The sequence below is a fragment of the Cyprinus carpio genome, chromosome A1, assembly GCF_018340385.1.
Source record: "Cyprinus carpio isolate SPL01 chromosome A1, ASM1834038v1, whole genome shotgun sequence".
Classification (NCBI taxonomy): Eukaryota; Metazoa; Chordata; class Actinopteri; order Cypriniformes; family Cyprinidae; genus Cyprinus; species Cyprinus carpio.
In genome coordinates this window covers 22,459,211-22,475,519 of record NC_056572.1, presented here as the reverse complement: position 1 = coordinate 22,475,519, position 16,309 = coordinate 22,459,211, and the positions used below count along the sequence as shown (strand labels likewise).

At 34.6% G+C, this 16,309-nt stretch overlaps 1 protein-coding gene across 2 annotated transcripts; it reads left to right on the top strand.

Moving 5' to 3' along the window:
• The first annotated feature begins 8,640 nt into the window (after positions 1–8,640).
• Positions 8,641–12,157, top strand: LOC109091946 (B- and T-lymphocyte attenuator-like). Of its 2 annotated transcripts, XM_042757896.1 has the most exons (7): positions 8,641–8,919; positions 9,107–9,173; positions 10,146–10,472; positions 10,567–10,608; positions 10,731–10,859; positions 10,967–11,007; positions 11,116–12,156. In XM_042757896.1, the coding sequence occupies exons 1-7, from the start codon at positions 8,917–8,919 to the stop codon at positions 11,389–11,391; spliced, it is 885 nt and encodes a 294-aa protein (XP_042613830.1). In that variant the 5' UTR covers positions 8,641–8,916; the 3' UTR covers positions 11,392–12,156. The 2 variants fall into 2 exon arrangements, with proteins under 2 accessions (XP_042613830.1, XP_042613825.1); XM_042757891.1 differs by lacking the exon at positions 8,641–8,919 and having other exon boundaries at positions 8,934–9,173; positions 11,116–12,157.
• Positions 12,158–16,309: the final 4,152 nt, after the last annotated feature.

Below are 16,309 nucleotides of genomic sequence, written 5' to 3'. Positions count from 1 at the left end.
GTGGTCCACTGCAGCCTGTAACTTCATTCCAGGAGATATTGTACTTTTGGTGGATGATTCAGCACCCCGTAATTCATGGATTATTGGGAAAGTTATCCAAATCTTTCCAGACAAAAAAGCTCATCAGGTACGAATCAAGGCTAAGACCAATTTTTTTTTACTAGACCAGTCACGAAAATCTTTTGCAGGAAGCAGATATTTGACATTTCCTTTGGAAATTAGAAGTTTTGGACTGGTCAATATAAACATTGACAATGAACCATAATAAACATTGACTTTACACATTTACATGACTGGGTTAAAATTACACATTGACACTAAAGCAATAAGGATTTTACATGGACTCCTTCGAAAACAGAGACACTGATTTATGTAAAAAATAAATAAATTAATTAATTGTATTTTCAGACTTTGAATCAAATGTCTATGTGTATATGTGGACTTATTGGATGTAATTATTGTTAAGATTATAATAATTAGGGGCTGGAATATAGTAGCCATGTAAACGTTCATGTGTGATGTCATGTGACCGTGGGAAAATGTGGGAGTGTCATTAATTATGTGATCATTAAAGCACCTGTTGTGTGAAGGGGTAGGAAGGAGGGTTTTTTTGTTGTTGTTGTTGACCGTAAATTCATCAAATTTTGCCTTGAATTCAAAAGATCTTCGAGTGCTTCAAGATATGTCAATGCAAGTCATAACAAGTGAACTGTTTTTTATTTGTAAGCCAAATGTAGTGTTAATGAGGGGTGAGGAGTGTGTGTGTTGGTGTGTGGTGGTTGGTGGTTGGTGGTTGGTGGTGGGTGGTGGTGGTGGTGTGGGGGAAGGGGAGTCAGAGGACAGGATTCAGTAAGGAGACAGCTGTAGGGAAAAAGCTGTTCCTGAGTCTGCTGGTCCTTGTCCGGAAGCTCCTGAAATGCCTCCCGGAGGGCAGGAGGTTAAACAGTATATGGTCAGGGTGAGAGGAGTCCTTAAGAATGCTGCGACCTCGACGTAGACAGCGTTTTCTCTGGATGTCCTCAGTAGCAGGAAGTGGTGTCCCTGTGATGCGTTGGGCGGTTTTCACCACCCTCTGCAGTGCCTTGCGGTTAGCAACTGAGCAGTTCCCATACCAGACTGTGATGCAACTGGTCAGGATGCTCTCGATCACACACCGGTAAAAGTTTACCAGTATGGCTGAAGACAGCTGGTTCTTCTTCAGTGTCCTGAGGAAGAAGAGGCGCTGGTGAGCCTTCTTGACCAGGCTGGAGGTGTTTGTGGTCCAGGACAGGTCCTCCAAGATGGTGGTCCCAGGAACTTGTAGCTGGAGACACATTCAACAACCATCTTACAACTAAGAGTTCTCCTAAATAGCAGTACAAATTTTTAGAATAAGAGTTTTCTCTTAAAACCTATTCACAAAGCTGCTGAGACAAACTTTTACTAAGGAATAGACAGAAGTCTTAAGCTAAGAGTAAGGGTGGGGTTGACCTTGTTGCTATGGATGATGTCAGCATACTTACTAACTATGCACACAGTGATTGGCTGATAGTCTCTGTCAGAGATTTTTTCATAGAAATAATGTAGAGCGCAATATTATGTTGCCATATTCAAATAAAGGTTTTAAAATAAAAATGTTAATTGCCACATTCAAATAAAGATTTTAAAATGCAGGCTGAGTGTCACTAATTAAACGAGTAGGCTATATATTCTGCTAATTGTATGCTGATACATATGCCTCTTATATGTATGCTTCTCATAACTAATTAGTCAATATGGATTAGACAAACACTGTTTGATAACCAGCCGCCAGCAGAAGAACAGTGAATGCCGTGAGTTGCGCGCTTTAAAACAAAGCCCACTAGGCAGTGACCATGGGCTAAATGTGTCTCTCACAGACTGGCAAAGGTGTATACTTTAAAGGCTTGTGCACTCAAATGTTTGTCAAATGGAGCTTTGTGCTCGTGTATCCTACCTCTCTCATTTGGCACAAATCCAAATATTCCATTATATTTCCATATTTGTGATGTAACATATCTGAATGCTAAACTATTATTTATTATGTAAATTATAGGCTTTGTACTTCAGTTCCAATGGTGACACAGAGGCGTGCGGGCTGATGTTTGGTTCACTGTATTTTATTTTGATAAAGTACCAACTGTGCTGTCAAGCGCAGTGTGGCATGGCACAACAACTGTCGCATCCAGTGTAGACACGGTCAGACAGTGTCTGTTCTCTTACACATAATTTATATATTTTTAAAAATGCCTAATACAGGGGCATTACAAGATGGAAATATAGATTAGAAAAGATATTTATACTTGCTCTGCCCTAACGTCCATGACACTGCGGAGTTGCCAGTTTTGACAATCATTTCAGCTCTTAACGCTGAATGTGCTCTTCATGGGTGGTTAGATAATGCTAATGTTATGCTAACGCTAATGTAGAAAAAAAATAACTTGAGGTCTTCCAAGCATTAAGGTAATCCTGCTTTTTTTGTCATTAAGGGAAATCATCTTGTCTCATTTACATATTTGACTAGTGAATGTTAAAGAATTTTGTATTTCATTGCATTGCATAATGTATGTTCAGGGATGATAGATTGATAAGCAGACCTGCTATTTATGACTGGATGTAACTTTTGACTTTATAGTAAAAGTGGCTCTCCAATTGACTTTGTCATATCACTCTCATGAAAAAAAATAGTAAAGACCACTGCGTTAAAGAAACCAGAGAATGCAGTTATGGAAAATGAGTCAGTTAACCATCTGAGTTGAACCTTCAGTGCTGTTATATAACGAGGTCAGCTTATCCTAAACCTCTGTTTCGTTTAGTTAAATGTACAATACTTGCATTGTCTTGGCCTTGAACAAGCATCCAGATGCAATCTAGGATGAAAGTCTTGATGGTTTGGAGATTCTGTGGTGTAGGAGTCACAATCACGTTCTTCCGTGTTTGGAGACGGATGGACACCTAAAAGATGTTATTCTGACTCTGTGGTGATCGGGAGAGTTTTCTCCCAGATGGAAAGTGAAGGCATGGTTGTATTTGAGGCCTGCCAGGCGCAGCTGTGCCGGCCCCTGAAGGGTGATGACAGCAGAGACAAGAGACAAAAGCCTAAGAAGCTCAGGAGGGTCACTGATGTGAGGCCTTATAAGTTTGAAGCAAGTCACACCACTTAGGATTTGAGTGAGTCACTGAGGAATGGTACTTTTGGAGGGAAATTTTATGATCCTTTGTCTCTAGCATGGCGTTTTGCATAGGAAACTCGATTGGGTGTTCAAATAAATGCAAAATATTTGCAGCCAAATCCCAAAATCTGATATCATCACAAAGTCTTTGCTCTGTCCAATATACTATCTGCAATTTTTGGCTTTTACAATGTTTTTAAATGGCAATTATTGTCGTTTTAATCTATATTTCATATAAAATATTCAAGGTAATTATAGCACCTGGAAATCACACACTGACATTGTCATGCCCCTGGACTGTCTTTGTTGTGTTTTCCCTCCCCATGTGCTCCATGACCCAGTTTCTCCCCTGTATAACTAGTCATTCTGTTCACCTGTGTTCCTCCCAATTCCCTCGTCGTGTCATGTATTGAAGTTCCAGTCTAAGCCCCGGACTCCGCCTTGGACCGTTGACCCAGCAGCTCCACCATGGCTCCTAGCTCCCTCCTCTCCGCCATGGCTCATCAGTCTACAGGCTCCACCGGGCTCCCTCATCCCTCCGGCTCCGCCATGGTCTGTTGTCGACCATCCGTCACCTCAGGACTCCACTCCACTCAAGCTCCTTCTTCACTTCGGCTCCTCCTCAGTCCTCTGTCACTCTGGCCCTCTTGTCGTCTCCCTGGCTCCTACCTCCTATATATATATATATATATATATATATATATATATATATATATATATATATATATATATATATATATATATATATATATATATATATATATATATATATATATATACAGCTTGAGTAGCAATATTGTGTTCAGTTTAACTCTTTCTTCTGTTTTGCATTTTTGGGTAAGAATAAGAAGCACTTCATCCAGTACTTAGTGTCTTCCGTTTTATGTATTATATATACATATATATATATATATATATATATATATATATATATATATATATATATATATATATATATATATGAGGATATAAATATTCATATATATATATATATATATATATATATATGAGGATATAAATATTCATATATATATATATATATATATATATATATATATATATATATATATATATATATATATATATATACTGTATGTATGTATGTGTATATATATATATATATATATATATATATATATATACATATACTGTATATACTGTCATATACAGCTTGAGTAGCAATATTGTGTTCAGTTTAACTCTTTCTTCTGTTTTGCATTTTTGGGTAAGAATAAGAAACTCTTCATCCAGTACTTACTGTCTTCCATTTCAACAAACAAAACATTTCTGAAATCTGCATCTGAAATAGCATTTAGATGTATTTACATAGTTTAAAGTAGGCCTATCTCAGAGGGGACATGGGTGTATTTAAAGGGTTAGTTCACCCAAATATGAAAATTCTGTCATTAATTACTCACCCTCGTGTCGTTTCAAACCCGTAAGACCTTCGTTCATCTTCGGAAAACAAATTAAAAAAAATTTGATGGAATCTGGAGCTGTCTGACCCTGCATAGACAGTGTCACACCGGAACTGTGTCCTACATTGTTGTGATTTGATCTGAACGGAAACAGCTTATTGACGTGATGCAGCTGAGATATTCTCAAAAATGGCACCCGGGTGATGCGGAGGAGACAAATTGTTGAATAACAGCTCCAGATTCCATCGAAAAAAATCTTAATTTGTAGTCTGAAGATAAACGAAGGTCTTACAGGTTTGAAACAACATGAGTGTGAGTAATTAATGACATAATTTTCATATTTGGGTGAACTAACCCTTTAACCTGCAGTTACTGATGAATAAATAATGTTTTGTTTTTAACATAAAACACTGAATACTGTTATTTGAAATAATTTTAAAACATAAAAAAAAATGTGAAATTAAAAAAGCCAGTAGGTGACAGCAAGTGACTGTTAATGAGTGAGTCTTTGAGATTCAACCGATTCATTCAAAAGACTGATTCATACAGAAACAAAGCATTTGACTGTGTTGAGTGAATCACCGAATCATTTCAGATTTCCTTAGTCAATGGTCTCCTCTGTGTCTCTCCATATCACCGTATGCTGCATATGCTCTTCTGTATCATCCGCACCACAAGGATACAGAAGAGCATACGCAGCATACGGTGATATGGAGAGACACAGAGGAGACCGTTGATAAAGGAATTGTTGAAAGATAAAATTGTATTTCTCAGTTGCACATATCCTTCATTGGAGCATTTGAAATGCATATGTTATGCTATGCCTCTGTAGTGGACACTAGGACTCAGTTGTTTAAAAAATAAAATGACATGAAAATATATGTATAGGCAAAAACAATGGGCTTTTTTTATTAATCACCAGTAACTTTTAGATTTTTTTTAACCAAAATTTGTATAAAGATGATTCTCAACTATGTTATGACAGATATAATGGAATGAATTGATACACCATTTTACTTAAATAAATTAATATTCCCATTCAATCAATGTATCTGTACACTGTATCTAACTGGCATATTAATGTGTTGTTGGAGCAACATTTAATGAAAAAAGAAGTGTAATAATTGGAGTAATAATTGGCAAAATTTTAATAATAATATCTAATATTTCATAGGAATATTGATGTAAAATTTATTTCCATATTCACTTGTTGTGTCTCCCAAAATGCCTGATAAACATGATTTAAGTCCTCTACAGAAATCAATGCCCTGTTCTGTAACAGAAAGTCATTTTTTGATTTAAAACCCCATAACGTTTTGACATAATGTCTGAGATGTTGGTTTATGAAATACAATTTAAAAAATGGTAGTCCAATTTAAACTATAATTACACAGATTTGAAAATTCCGTTGGCTAATTACAGGGCCTAACGTTAACCCAACTGATGGAAATAAATAATAACTGAATTTATATCAGTTTTGTTGCAAAGCACAATATTATGGTGAAATTAGATCTCGTGTTTGTTGAGTTAAAACTAAATTATTGTTGTATAAGCATAGCAAGCATCTTAGCAAAAAGGCTAACAAATTTAAGAGTTATACCCACCAATTAACATTAGCCCTTCATTCATGACAAGGATACCTTAATAATCATACAGAGAGAACATAGTTGCATACCTTTATCTTTTGCTTGTTTCTCCTCTTCTTCTTTCCTTTTCTTTTTTTCTGATTGGGCACCTGATAGCTTTGACCTTTTCCTTTCCATCTCTGTGTTTATTTGGCACTCGACAATCAACAGATTTCCCATCCCACCAACACTGTCACTCAAGACTAGAAGTCAAGACTAAACCAATTCACCTTGGTGACCACATAATCGTTTTGTATTACCTATTTTTATAAGCCCTTTCACACAATTCAGAAAAACAAAAAATGTGCAGGAACTATAGGCCTGTATTTATAATATTATGAATGAAATGTGTGTTATTTGGAAGAAAGTCGAGGTGTGACTGTTTTTAGCTTTTACTCACCCCAGAGGCATCCTAGGTGCATATGTCTTTCTTCTTTCAGACAAATCCAGTCAGAGTTACATTAAAAATTGTCTTTGATCTTTCAAGCTCTATCATTGCTGTCAGCGGGTGTTGCATTCCTTCAGTCCAAATGAAGTGAAATAAAAAGTGCCTTTCCATAAAAAAATTCTCTCCCACGGCTCCGGGGGGTGAACAAAGGCCTCCAAAGGACTCAATGTGTTTTTGTAAGAAAAATATCCATATTGAAAACGTAATAATCACTTTAATCTAGCTTGCGCCAACAGTTGTAGACAGAAGCAGTTCCGGGAGCCTGACGTATGATGTCAGCGTTGTGCATGCGCCGTTGAGTCTCGTGAAAACCAATGTTTGTTTACAGGATCAATAGAAGCAAAGTTTCCTTACTTTAGCGAAGGAAAACCAGTCTCCTCTTGGCTTATATCGAAATCCTCTGACATTCTTCTTTACAAATCCTCGTTTTGTACTTCTAATTAGTGACCATTGTTTTGTTATGATCTCTCCACTGTTTTTTCTTCTTTGTTTTTCTCCTTGGTTGATATGTTATTGTTTTGGTATTATTATTATCATGATGATATTGTACAGTCATGTGACCTTTAATCACCTGGAGGATAAAGAGTGGTAAATTATATTGTTCATTTGTCTGATGAAGAGCCTGCATGCTCGAAAAATCACATGCTATGCAACAGTTTTTTTTTTAATACATTTTTGGAGCTTTGGTGGTGCCGACTTTACATTTAAAACATTTTCCACTTGTTTCTTAGTTGAGCACCCAGTTGAGATCGATGTGTGTGCTTTTGCTTGCTCTTTGTCATTTATTTCACAGTGCAATTGTTTTACAATATATGGCTATTACTATCATAGGAATAATAATATACAATTATTATTATAATTTTATTATTTCAAATAAATAAATCAAGTGACAGTTTCCAACGTATTTCTGCGAGAAAATACGGCAAAACAACGTGGAAATAACTTTACTGCATTCATCAAATGAGACATTAGCTATAGTTTCTGAAGAAAATGTACCATGTTTTTACTATAGTAAGTATAGTTTAACAATAGCGTTTGTAATTAAACCCAGTAGCCTCAAATTTACAGTTGTCTGACATTCCATGAAATGTACTTTAATATCATAAATCATAAAATGTAGTCAGCATTCTAATTAACTCAATTCAAGAGATGAAGGATTTTTTTAAAGTCTGGAAGTAATCAATGTTGAGTCCTACTGCGAGGTTAACCCTACCTGCTTTAAAATTTTCAAAAGTATTAACAGTTAAAAACATTCATTAGAAATTTAGAAAAGTAATCAAATGTAATCTGTTACATTACTTTTAAAGCAATTGAAATAGTTACACTACTTTTTACATTTTAAATAGTATAACTTGTAATTTGTAACCTATTACATTTCCAAAGTTTTCTCACATAACCTAAAATGTGCATTATTTAGTTACATCAAGGGTCAAAACAAATATAAATAGCACATTTAAGTTAAAAGTCACACACTTTTTTTGTGTGCGCACTGTGCAGGTCTGGTATAAAGAATGTTTTTGCTCAGGTCGCTGTTTTTTTTTTTGAGCACTGAAAAGTTTTTGCTCAGCAAAGAAAAAAAAAATTAGAGGAAACATCGCTTACACTATAGGGCATATTGAGCAGTTTTATTTTGTATTACAAGAGGAAACTACAAATAATTCCTACTTAAGACTGGTAATAAAGAATGTTTTTGCTCAGGTCGCCAAGGTGACTAGTACAAAACAAACTGCCTGCTTAATTATCAAGCCCCATGAGCAAAAATGGCAGATTTCTAATTGCGTATTTCTGATGAATATCTGGAACAGTTTTACTGCTGTTATTGAAATAAATGGCAATGCTTATAAATAGCTTCATGCATGTATTTATGCCTCCTTGTACTGAACAGAAAGTAAACAAAGTAGGCTAGATGTAGTTTACACTGGTGTTCAATCATTAGCCACAAGGAGGTGTCACTGAGTTCATTTAAAACTGATCTTTCTGTTTCTTCATTCTATTTCTCTTCAACATTTGAAGAGGTTCAACCAACCTGGACAAGATTCAGACAACCTGAAACCACTACAAGCACACTAGATGAGGTTTGACACTGTCAGAGACGAAAGAAGACAAACTAAGAAGAACACCCATCAGATACGGTTACAGACACAAAGACGACTATCAAATACAAAGAAATGCTGAGAAACAACACAGGTGAAAAGCACCCATGATTCAAGGAGGTGAAAATACAAGTTAAGAGGTACAAGAAAAGAGAAACAGAGATGGTGAGAGACGTCATAGAGGAACTTACATCTTACAGTATACTTCCACTTCGCTCTTGGTCTTTCCAATAAACACATTCACTCACATACTCATGGCAAACAATGTGCACAGCTATCATTTTGGATATTAGTTTTTAAAACACACATTGTCTGATAAAATCTTTCAATCATGGGCTACTGTGTCTTCCAGATCAAATTTTGTAACTTTGCCGTTTCTCTCCTACTGCTATCACTTGGCATCAGCGGCATGGCCAGTGGTGAGTATTAAGATCTGATGCTCTATTACATACTAATGTCAGTCAGTAATATATTGAATATTGTGATTTCTAGGGAACATTGTGGTATGTGTATGGCAAAAGTTGTGGTATGTTTATGGTTTTGTGCATTGCTATTTAACCTTTCACCCGACAAACTGTTTTCTTTTCAGATAGATTATTTATTTATTTTCCCACTCAGTAATATGAAACACATTTAATGTCTGGTTTGATATGCCTTGGTTCAGCTTGTATGAAAAGAAGAATTGTTTGATTGTGTCATTTGATACAAATTTGATAAATTTTTTCAATTTTATAGACAACTGAATACTGTTTTAGTTGTTGGAGTAGTAAAAAGATAATCAGCGATGTAATGTAATTTCAAAAGTCATGTTATATTATTCATAGTTGCAATAATACCTTCTACATCTGAACCATTAACTCATCTAAGATTATATGATTTTAGCTGAAATTCCATTGACTTAGCCTTTATGCCAATATCAGCAAGTAGATTTAAAAAAATAAATAAATAAAAAAATAGAGCTTATGCACTGCATTATACTTATGGATTGGGTTGGGATGTCTGGTTACAGAATAGTGGATATAATTTAAATTAACTTAAAAAAAAAAAACATACTAATTATTACGAGTCAAATAGGATGAATCGTTTTTTTTTTTTTTTTTTTTTTTTTCATAATACTGTTTACACCAGTAAACATTCTTATTAGTTTCAAAACTCTGTAATGAAAATAAGATTTCACTTTACCTTTTTTAGGATTGAAAATTCTTATGGTCTTATCTTTTGTTCATTGGTTGGTTGGTTGATTGATTGATTGATTGATTGATTGATTGATTGATTGATTGATTGATTTTTAGTAGCTGATGTCAGTGACAATATCAAACACACTTAAAATCTCTTTAGGCTTTTCTTGGTCTACCTAAATTTTTTTTCCCTGTTTTCCTTCATCGTTTTAGGGACTGAGATTAATTGTGTTCCGTTGATCAGAGTGCCACGAAACACAGTGTTTAGAGCTCCTGTTATGACCGAGTTGAAGATAAACTGTACTATAACTCTAGATGGATGTCACAGGAACCCAAGAGTCTCATGGTGCAAACTCAATGGAAGTGACTGTAAAGCTTTAAATTACTCACATCACATAAGAACTGAGTGGAAGGACATCAAAAAACATGAATGGATGGCTTTCCTGATTTTCCTGAACATCTCAATGGAGGACACAGGTCTCTACAGATGTAAAGAAGGTGACACATCTGTAAGCCATGCTATTAATGTCACTGTGACAGGTAAGAGACAATCTCTTTAGATTCACTGGTAGAATGTAAGCATTCAGACAGTTTGTTAAATATTAATGTTTAAATACTTCATGATATTCACTAGATAAAAATGAGGATGAGGTGTCACGCAATCAAAGCAACACACGTAAGGGCATGAACATTACAATTTATGACATTACTGGTCACATTTGTATCTTCATATGTTGATATGAACCTATGATAACGACAACAACTCTGAAATATTATTTTGTTCAATTGCTTCAATAGTAGGTGATTGGAATTCAGGTCAAAAGGATGATCTTCAGTGGCTTTGGCCATATGTGTACATCTGCAGTGGAATAGCAGGGCTGGTGGTCATAGTTATAATTGTAACATTACTTATTATCAGAAACCAAGGTGAGTGGTTTGTGGATTTAAACAAAACTGTACGGTTCTGTTTAGCTACAACAAAATTCTGCTTTTAGTTCTTGTTTCCTTGGATGATCCTGTGAAATTTCCCATAGGGAAAAAATCAACAAGAAAAAATATGGCAACTAAAAATCAGGTATCTTTTATTTTAATTATGCTCTGTGAAACTCTGTGTTTATTTTATCTGTTGAAATCAATGTTTTAGTTTTAAAGGATTTTTTTTTTTATGTTTTCCCTTCCACAGAGCAAACCTCATCACAACACCCATTCCCCCCATCCCCCCTCTGATCAGCTGACCTCTGCTTTAAATCGTGGCTGTGAAACTGCACCTGTCAGAGGAGCATCATCAGCTGGAAGAGTTTCAGATGGTAGCCACAACGCAGCTGGCACAGAAAGAGGGGAAGAAGAGAATGCTCTGGTGTATGCTTCTTTGAATCACCAGGCTATGTCAAGAGGGCCGAGAAGAACAGCCCGACAAGAACCAGAATCTTCAGAATATGCGGCAATCCGGTTCCGGTGATTCAATGAACTTAGAAAGTAAAAAAAAGATTACTGAGAAATGACTGATAGAAAAAAAATGGTGATACATTTGTTATTCTGTATTAAGAAATCAGTTTAAAATACTGTCTGTGAGGAGCAGGAATCCGAGCTTTAGGACACCTCTGGGTCGCATAGTGCAAATGTTTGCTGGTATATCAAAAGTCCAGCAAGAATTACTAGTGTTCTCAAATTTACAAAAACATTTAATGGCTCTCCTTTCTGCCCTACTGAAATAAATAAATAAATAAACGTGGAGAGTGATGTTGCACATTGTAGCAGGTAATAAACCACACAATAAATGACAGCGGCTTCTACAAAGTTTAAGCCTGTCTATATGCAACGTGCTATTTTGTTATACAAAAGAAGCAGTTTTTGAAAATTGTCTTTGGCAACATTTTTGAGGCTGAACTTTTATTTATTATTTCCATGTTGTTTTGTGGTTCATATAATTAACAGCTACTGAATGACTTAACATTTTAATTTAAATGAACAGCTGTTTATATGTCTGCTCATTGCATTGCAAAGAAAACTGACCAACTAATAAGATTTGGTCTTTTGGTCGCATCATCTCGCATGCCCAGTGTCGCTACTGTTATACAAAATGAGTTGGTAATGTTTGATAAACACCATAGTGAATACAAAATCTGAAGTGCTGTTTTTTTTTTTTTTTTTTTTTTTTTTTAAAGTAAACTGTTTGACTGCCTGTTGGAGTAACTTGGAATAAACACCAACTGTCAGAAAATGAATCTGCGTTTTAATTCAACCCACCTTCCATTTTTTTACAAATTGGTTTGAAAAAACAAATAGCATGCAAAAATCAGACTGAATTTACATGCTGAACATTTGGTTTGTTTGGAGATGCCTTAAGCGATGAGAATAAAAGGTTCCTTTGTGCCGTTATAGTTAATAGTGGTGATGTAAACTTCCATATTATGATAAAAATGTATAGTTGTATTTATCATAATAGTTATCGCCATAAGGCCTTTACAGTAAATATTTTACTTCACTTCATTGTTTTAGAAATTATATATATAAACAATGTTTTGTTTTTCTACTCAGAAATGTATTGTCATTTTTCTAATAAATCACCAGATATAAGTATTTTTCAAGTTGTGATCTGCAGAGAGAGTAACTAAGAAGCCCACAAGAGCAAAAGCATGCAAACACATTTCCTGTACAAGCAAAGGGGAGACTGCAACTTACCAGATATGAGGGTGGGATTCTTTACCACCCACAGTAAAAAAAAAAAAATAGTACATATGATCTCCTTTTTATGCATTAAAGATCAATGAGTAACATACTCCCTTCTATTTATCTTGTATGCCCACAATGAAGAAGAGTAGGTATATACGACTTCTGACTGTTAATGAATTAAAGATCAATGAGTAACATACTCCCTTCTATTTATACTGTGAATGAGTAAGTTAACCCAACATCCTATTCCTTAACAAGCTCAATGATTATTTGCAAGTGCATAAATCAGTTTGCTTCTGATCTATTCTTTGTGTTGGTGTGTCTGGTTTCAAGACTGTGACTCATTCCATTGAAGGGACCTTCCACAAAAGATTTCCTTATTTAATCTCAACACTGTATTTACATACTAGAAGTAGAGTTTCAGAATATATGATCAAGACTCTCCTCTCTTCTCCCTTTGCTCCAAGATAACAAAAAAAGAAAAAAAGAAAGAAAATGTATGGAATTTATGTGAATATGTATGTTTGCTGTAGATTGTTGACTGTGAATCACTAAACTGGTGTAATCATTAAAAATAATTCAATTAACCGTAATTAATAAATGTTAAGAACTTTCCATCATAAATTCACAATAAAACCCCAAGAAAAGACATTCAATTCACACTTTAAAAGTGTGATGTCACTGTATTAGATAAAAAATATCAAACCAAGTGGCATCTGCAAACCAATGATGCTATGATGCTTTCTTCACTTTTTTGCAATGCCTCTTAACTGTTGTCAAGGTGATTTTATAGCGGATGTATGAAGACGAGTTCCCCTAGCAGTGTAACCACAGGTGTAGTACACCATAGTAGCATAAACACAAGTTTAACAACCAGAATTGTTCTTCATTTTGAACAATAAAAATATATTATTTTATAATCTAGTAAAAATGGATGTGTGTGCATATCGCATGCGTGTATGTATGTTAAAGAAATACTACTTTTATTTATTTTTATTTTTATTTATAATGCAATAACAATGCATCCATATACTTTTGGGGGGACTGTATAAGACCTTTCCAGTTCTGTCAGAAAGCAGAAATCTTTCCTCAGTTCCCTGTTTTATTTCTCATGGTTTGGATTGTTCTGAGAATCTTTCATCAGTATAGATTTACTTTTGCTTGTATCACTTCTGCTTTTCAAAATAACACCACAACAGGTTATAGAGAATAGAGAATACAGAACTCATGACACTTTTAAAACAAATGGAGAGTCTAAGACTCGAATTATCAAACATTACTGCAAAACCATCATTTCAATATGTTTTTTGGGAGAGGGGGAGGCTTTTGTAATTTTTATTAAAAAAATTAATAAATAAATAAATAAAAAACTGAGAAGAGAACAGGCAGACAAGAGAAAGTTAAGTGAAAGTTATGTGTTCACCCAAAATTTAAATTTGCTGAAAATGTACTCCCACTCAGGCCATCAAAATGTAGATGAGTTTGTTTCTTCATTGTAACATATTTGGAGAAATTAAGTATTACATCACTTGCTCACCAATGGATCCTCTGCAGTGAATGGGTGCCATCAAAATGAACTCAAACAGCTGATAAAAACTTTACAATAATCCACAATTAAGATGGGTTTAACCTGAAATTGTTGTTTATTTCTAAAATACAAGTCCTCTATCCATAACATTGTTTTTTCGGATATTATATGATAACACATGTTGTTTACTTCTAGAAATGTCAATGTTTTAGAAGCAAAATATACAAAAATGTTTATGTGTCTAAAGATGGCTGCATGCAGCAGTATTATATTTGTGGAGTTAGTGTTTTAGAACAACTCTTTGAACAATACTGTGAATGAAAACCAAGGAAAATATTAGATCTGCTTAGCTGCCAGTTGCAGAATGCACAAATGCACTTTCTGGAAATTATCTTCTCCAGTTCTGCGGACAAATAACTCCCCATATCATGCACATAAATCACACCACCTATTGGCATAATGATATAACCTGAAGGGTCAGTAAATCGACCAGAGCTTTTTGGTGAATAGGTTTAACAAGAATCAATTCACTTAGATAAATAAAAATTTCCAAAATATGACACAAAACAGGCTATTTTGCTATATATATATATTTTTTTTTTTTTTTTTTTATATGGATTTTTTTTTTTTTTTTTTTTTATTTTGATTTTGCTTTGCAACACTAAGATAAGATAAATATAATATAAAAGAGATCATAGCAATTCGTACATATTTTATGAGGTGGCTAATTCGTGGGAATTTGTATGAAGGACCACACCTAACCTCGCATCTAAACCTACCCCTCACAGAAATAGCACAAAATCGTACAAACGAGGTCATACCAAGTTTTATGAATTCATACGAATTAGCCACCTCATAAAATACCACATGCACATAGTAACATGCACATGGTAAAATGTCATGTAAACTCTTTAGTCCACCTGAAATTCCACAAGGTGTTTTTTTTTTTCAGATCTAGACAATTGTGGCTCAACTTCAAAATGTATGTTAATTGGATAACAATTGGCCTCAACATTGTGCTAGACAGATTAGCAAACAAAGTGTAAAAAATAATAATAATGTGTGCAAATAAAACTCCTTTTGCATAATAAAAAATCTTCCAAAAGGCCTCTATATACTACCATTTAACATGTTATAACATCACTGTAGACCAGGGGAAGTAATTGTGAAATGTGGTGTGACTTTTTTTTTTTTTTATTTCCTTTATGAGTAGGTGGATGAAAACAAACAAGGTGGATGCCTCTGTCCTAAATCACCTTGTGTTTCTCTTTCAGAAGACAAAGCAAACTACACACAGTAGCTATTGAGTGATCAACAACAGTGTTGCACAGTTTAATGAACAAGGTGCATATTTACTTTTTTATTTCAGAGAACTTTATACAGAATACATGAAATACTTGGAGGTGTGAAAATGAAACACTCAAATGACATGAGTTAGCTAAACATTTTAAGCTGAGAACACTTTCCCCTAGAGGGAAAATAAGACAGTTTAAGTTAAACTTCACTTTAATTTAAACTTCAACCCGATGATAACTTGGCACCAAAAGGGCAAAAGGTACTCATGTCTAAAAGACTGTTAAAATGTTGTTTGTACTACACACATCAAAACATCAGTAAAGCATTTTGTGTGTGGTTATTGACTTTTGGTTATTGAGTATGTTAGAGACAGAAGTTCCAGATAACAGAAGTCTACTTATATTTAGGTCTTTTTTAGGTGTATGATCCATTACAGTTTGGCTAATAATAATGGTTTACTAAAATATACATTCTAATAAATAAGACATTTAGTGTTGTTTATGTTGTGATTAAATGTTTGTATTTATACTTTCAGACTGGATACCTATCAGTTAGAAGACATTATCTGTGTTCAGATCATTCAGATAATGACAAATTTTCGAATACTATGAATTTGGATATACTACTCTTTTTGCATACTGTTTTTTGCATACTAGTACGGAAGTATTCGATTTTGGACACAGCGGAAGTGTGGAATGTTGGACACTTCATGCACTCAGCTGTTGCAGTTTTAATTATGGAGAGGAGGAAGAGGCAGGGACTATCAGATTCTGATTGTGAATGACAAAATAACCCCATATAGTTCATACACTACATGGTTGAATACATAGTGTGTAAGTACAGAGTGTATAGTGTGTCATTTGGGACACAACTTAAGTTC

What these genes read in the sequence shown, in the direction of transcription:
- LOC109091946 (XM_042757891.1), top strand. Translation starts at nt 9,086, where the DNA reads ATGGGCTACTGTGTCTTCCAGATCAAATTTTGTAACTTTGCCGTTTCT. An exon ending in CATCAGCGGCATGGCCAGTG is followed by an intron (nt 9,174 to 10,145) that starts GTGAGTATTAAG and finishes TCATCGTTTTAG; the next exon opens with GGACTGAGATTAATTGTGTT. An exon ending in ACTTATTATCAGAAACCAAG is followed by an intron (nt 10,860 to 10,966) that starts GTGAGTGGTTTG and finishes AATTTCCCATAG; the next exon opens with GGAAAAAATCAACAAGAAAA.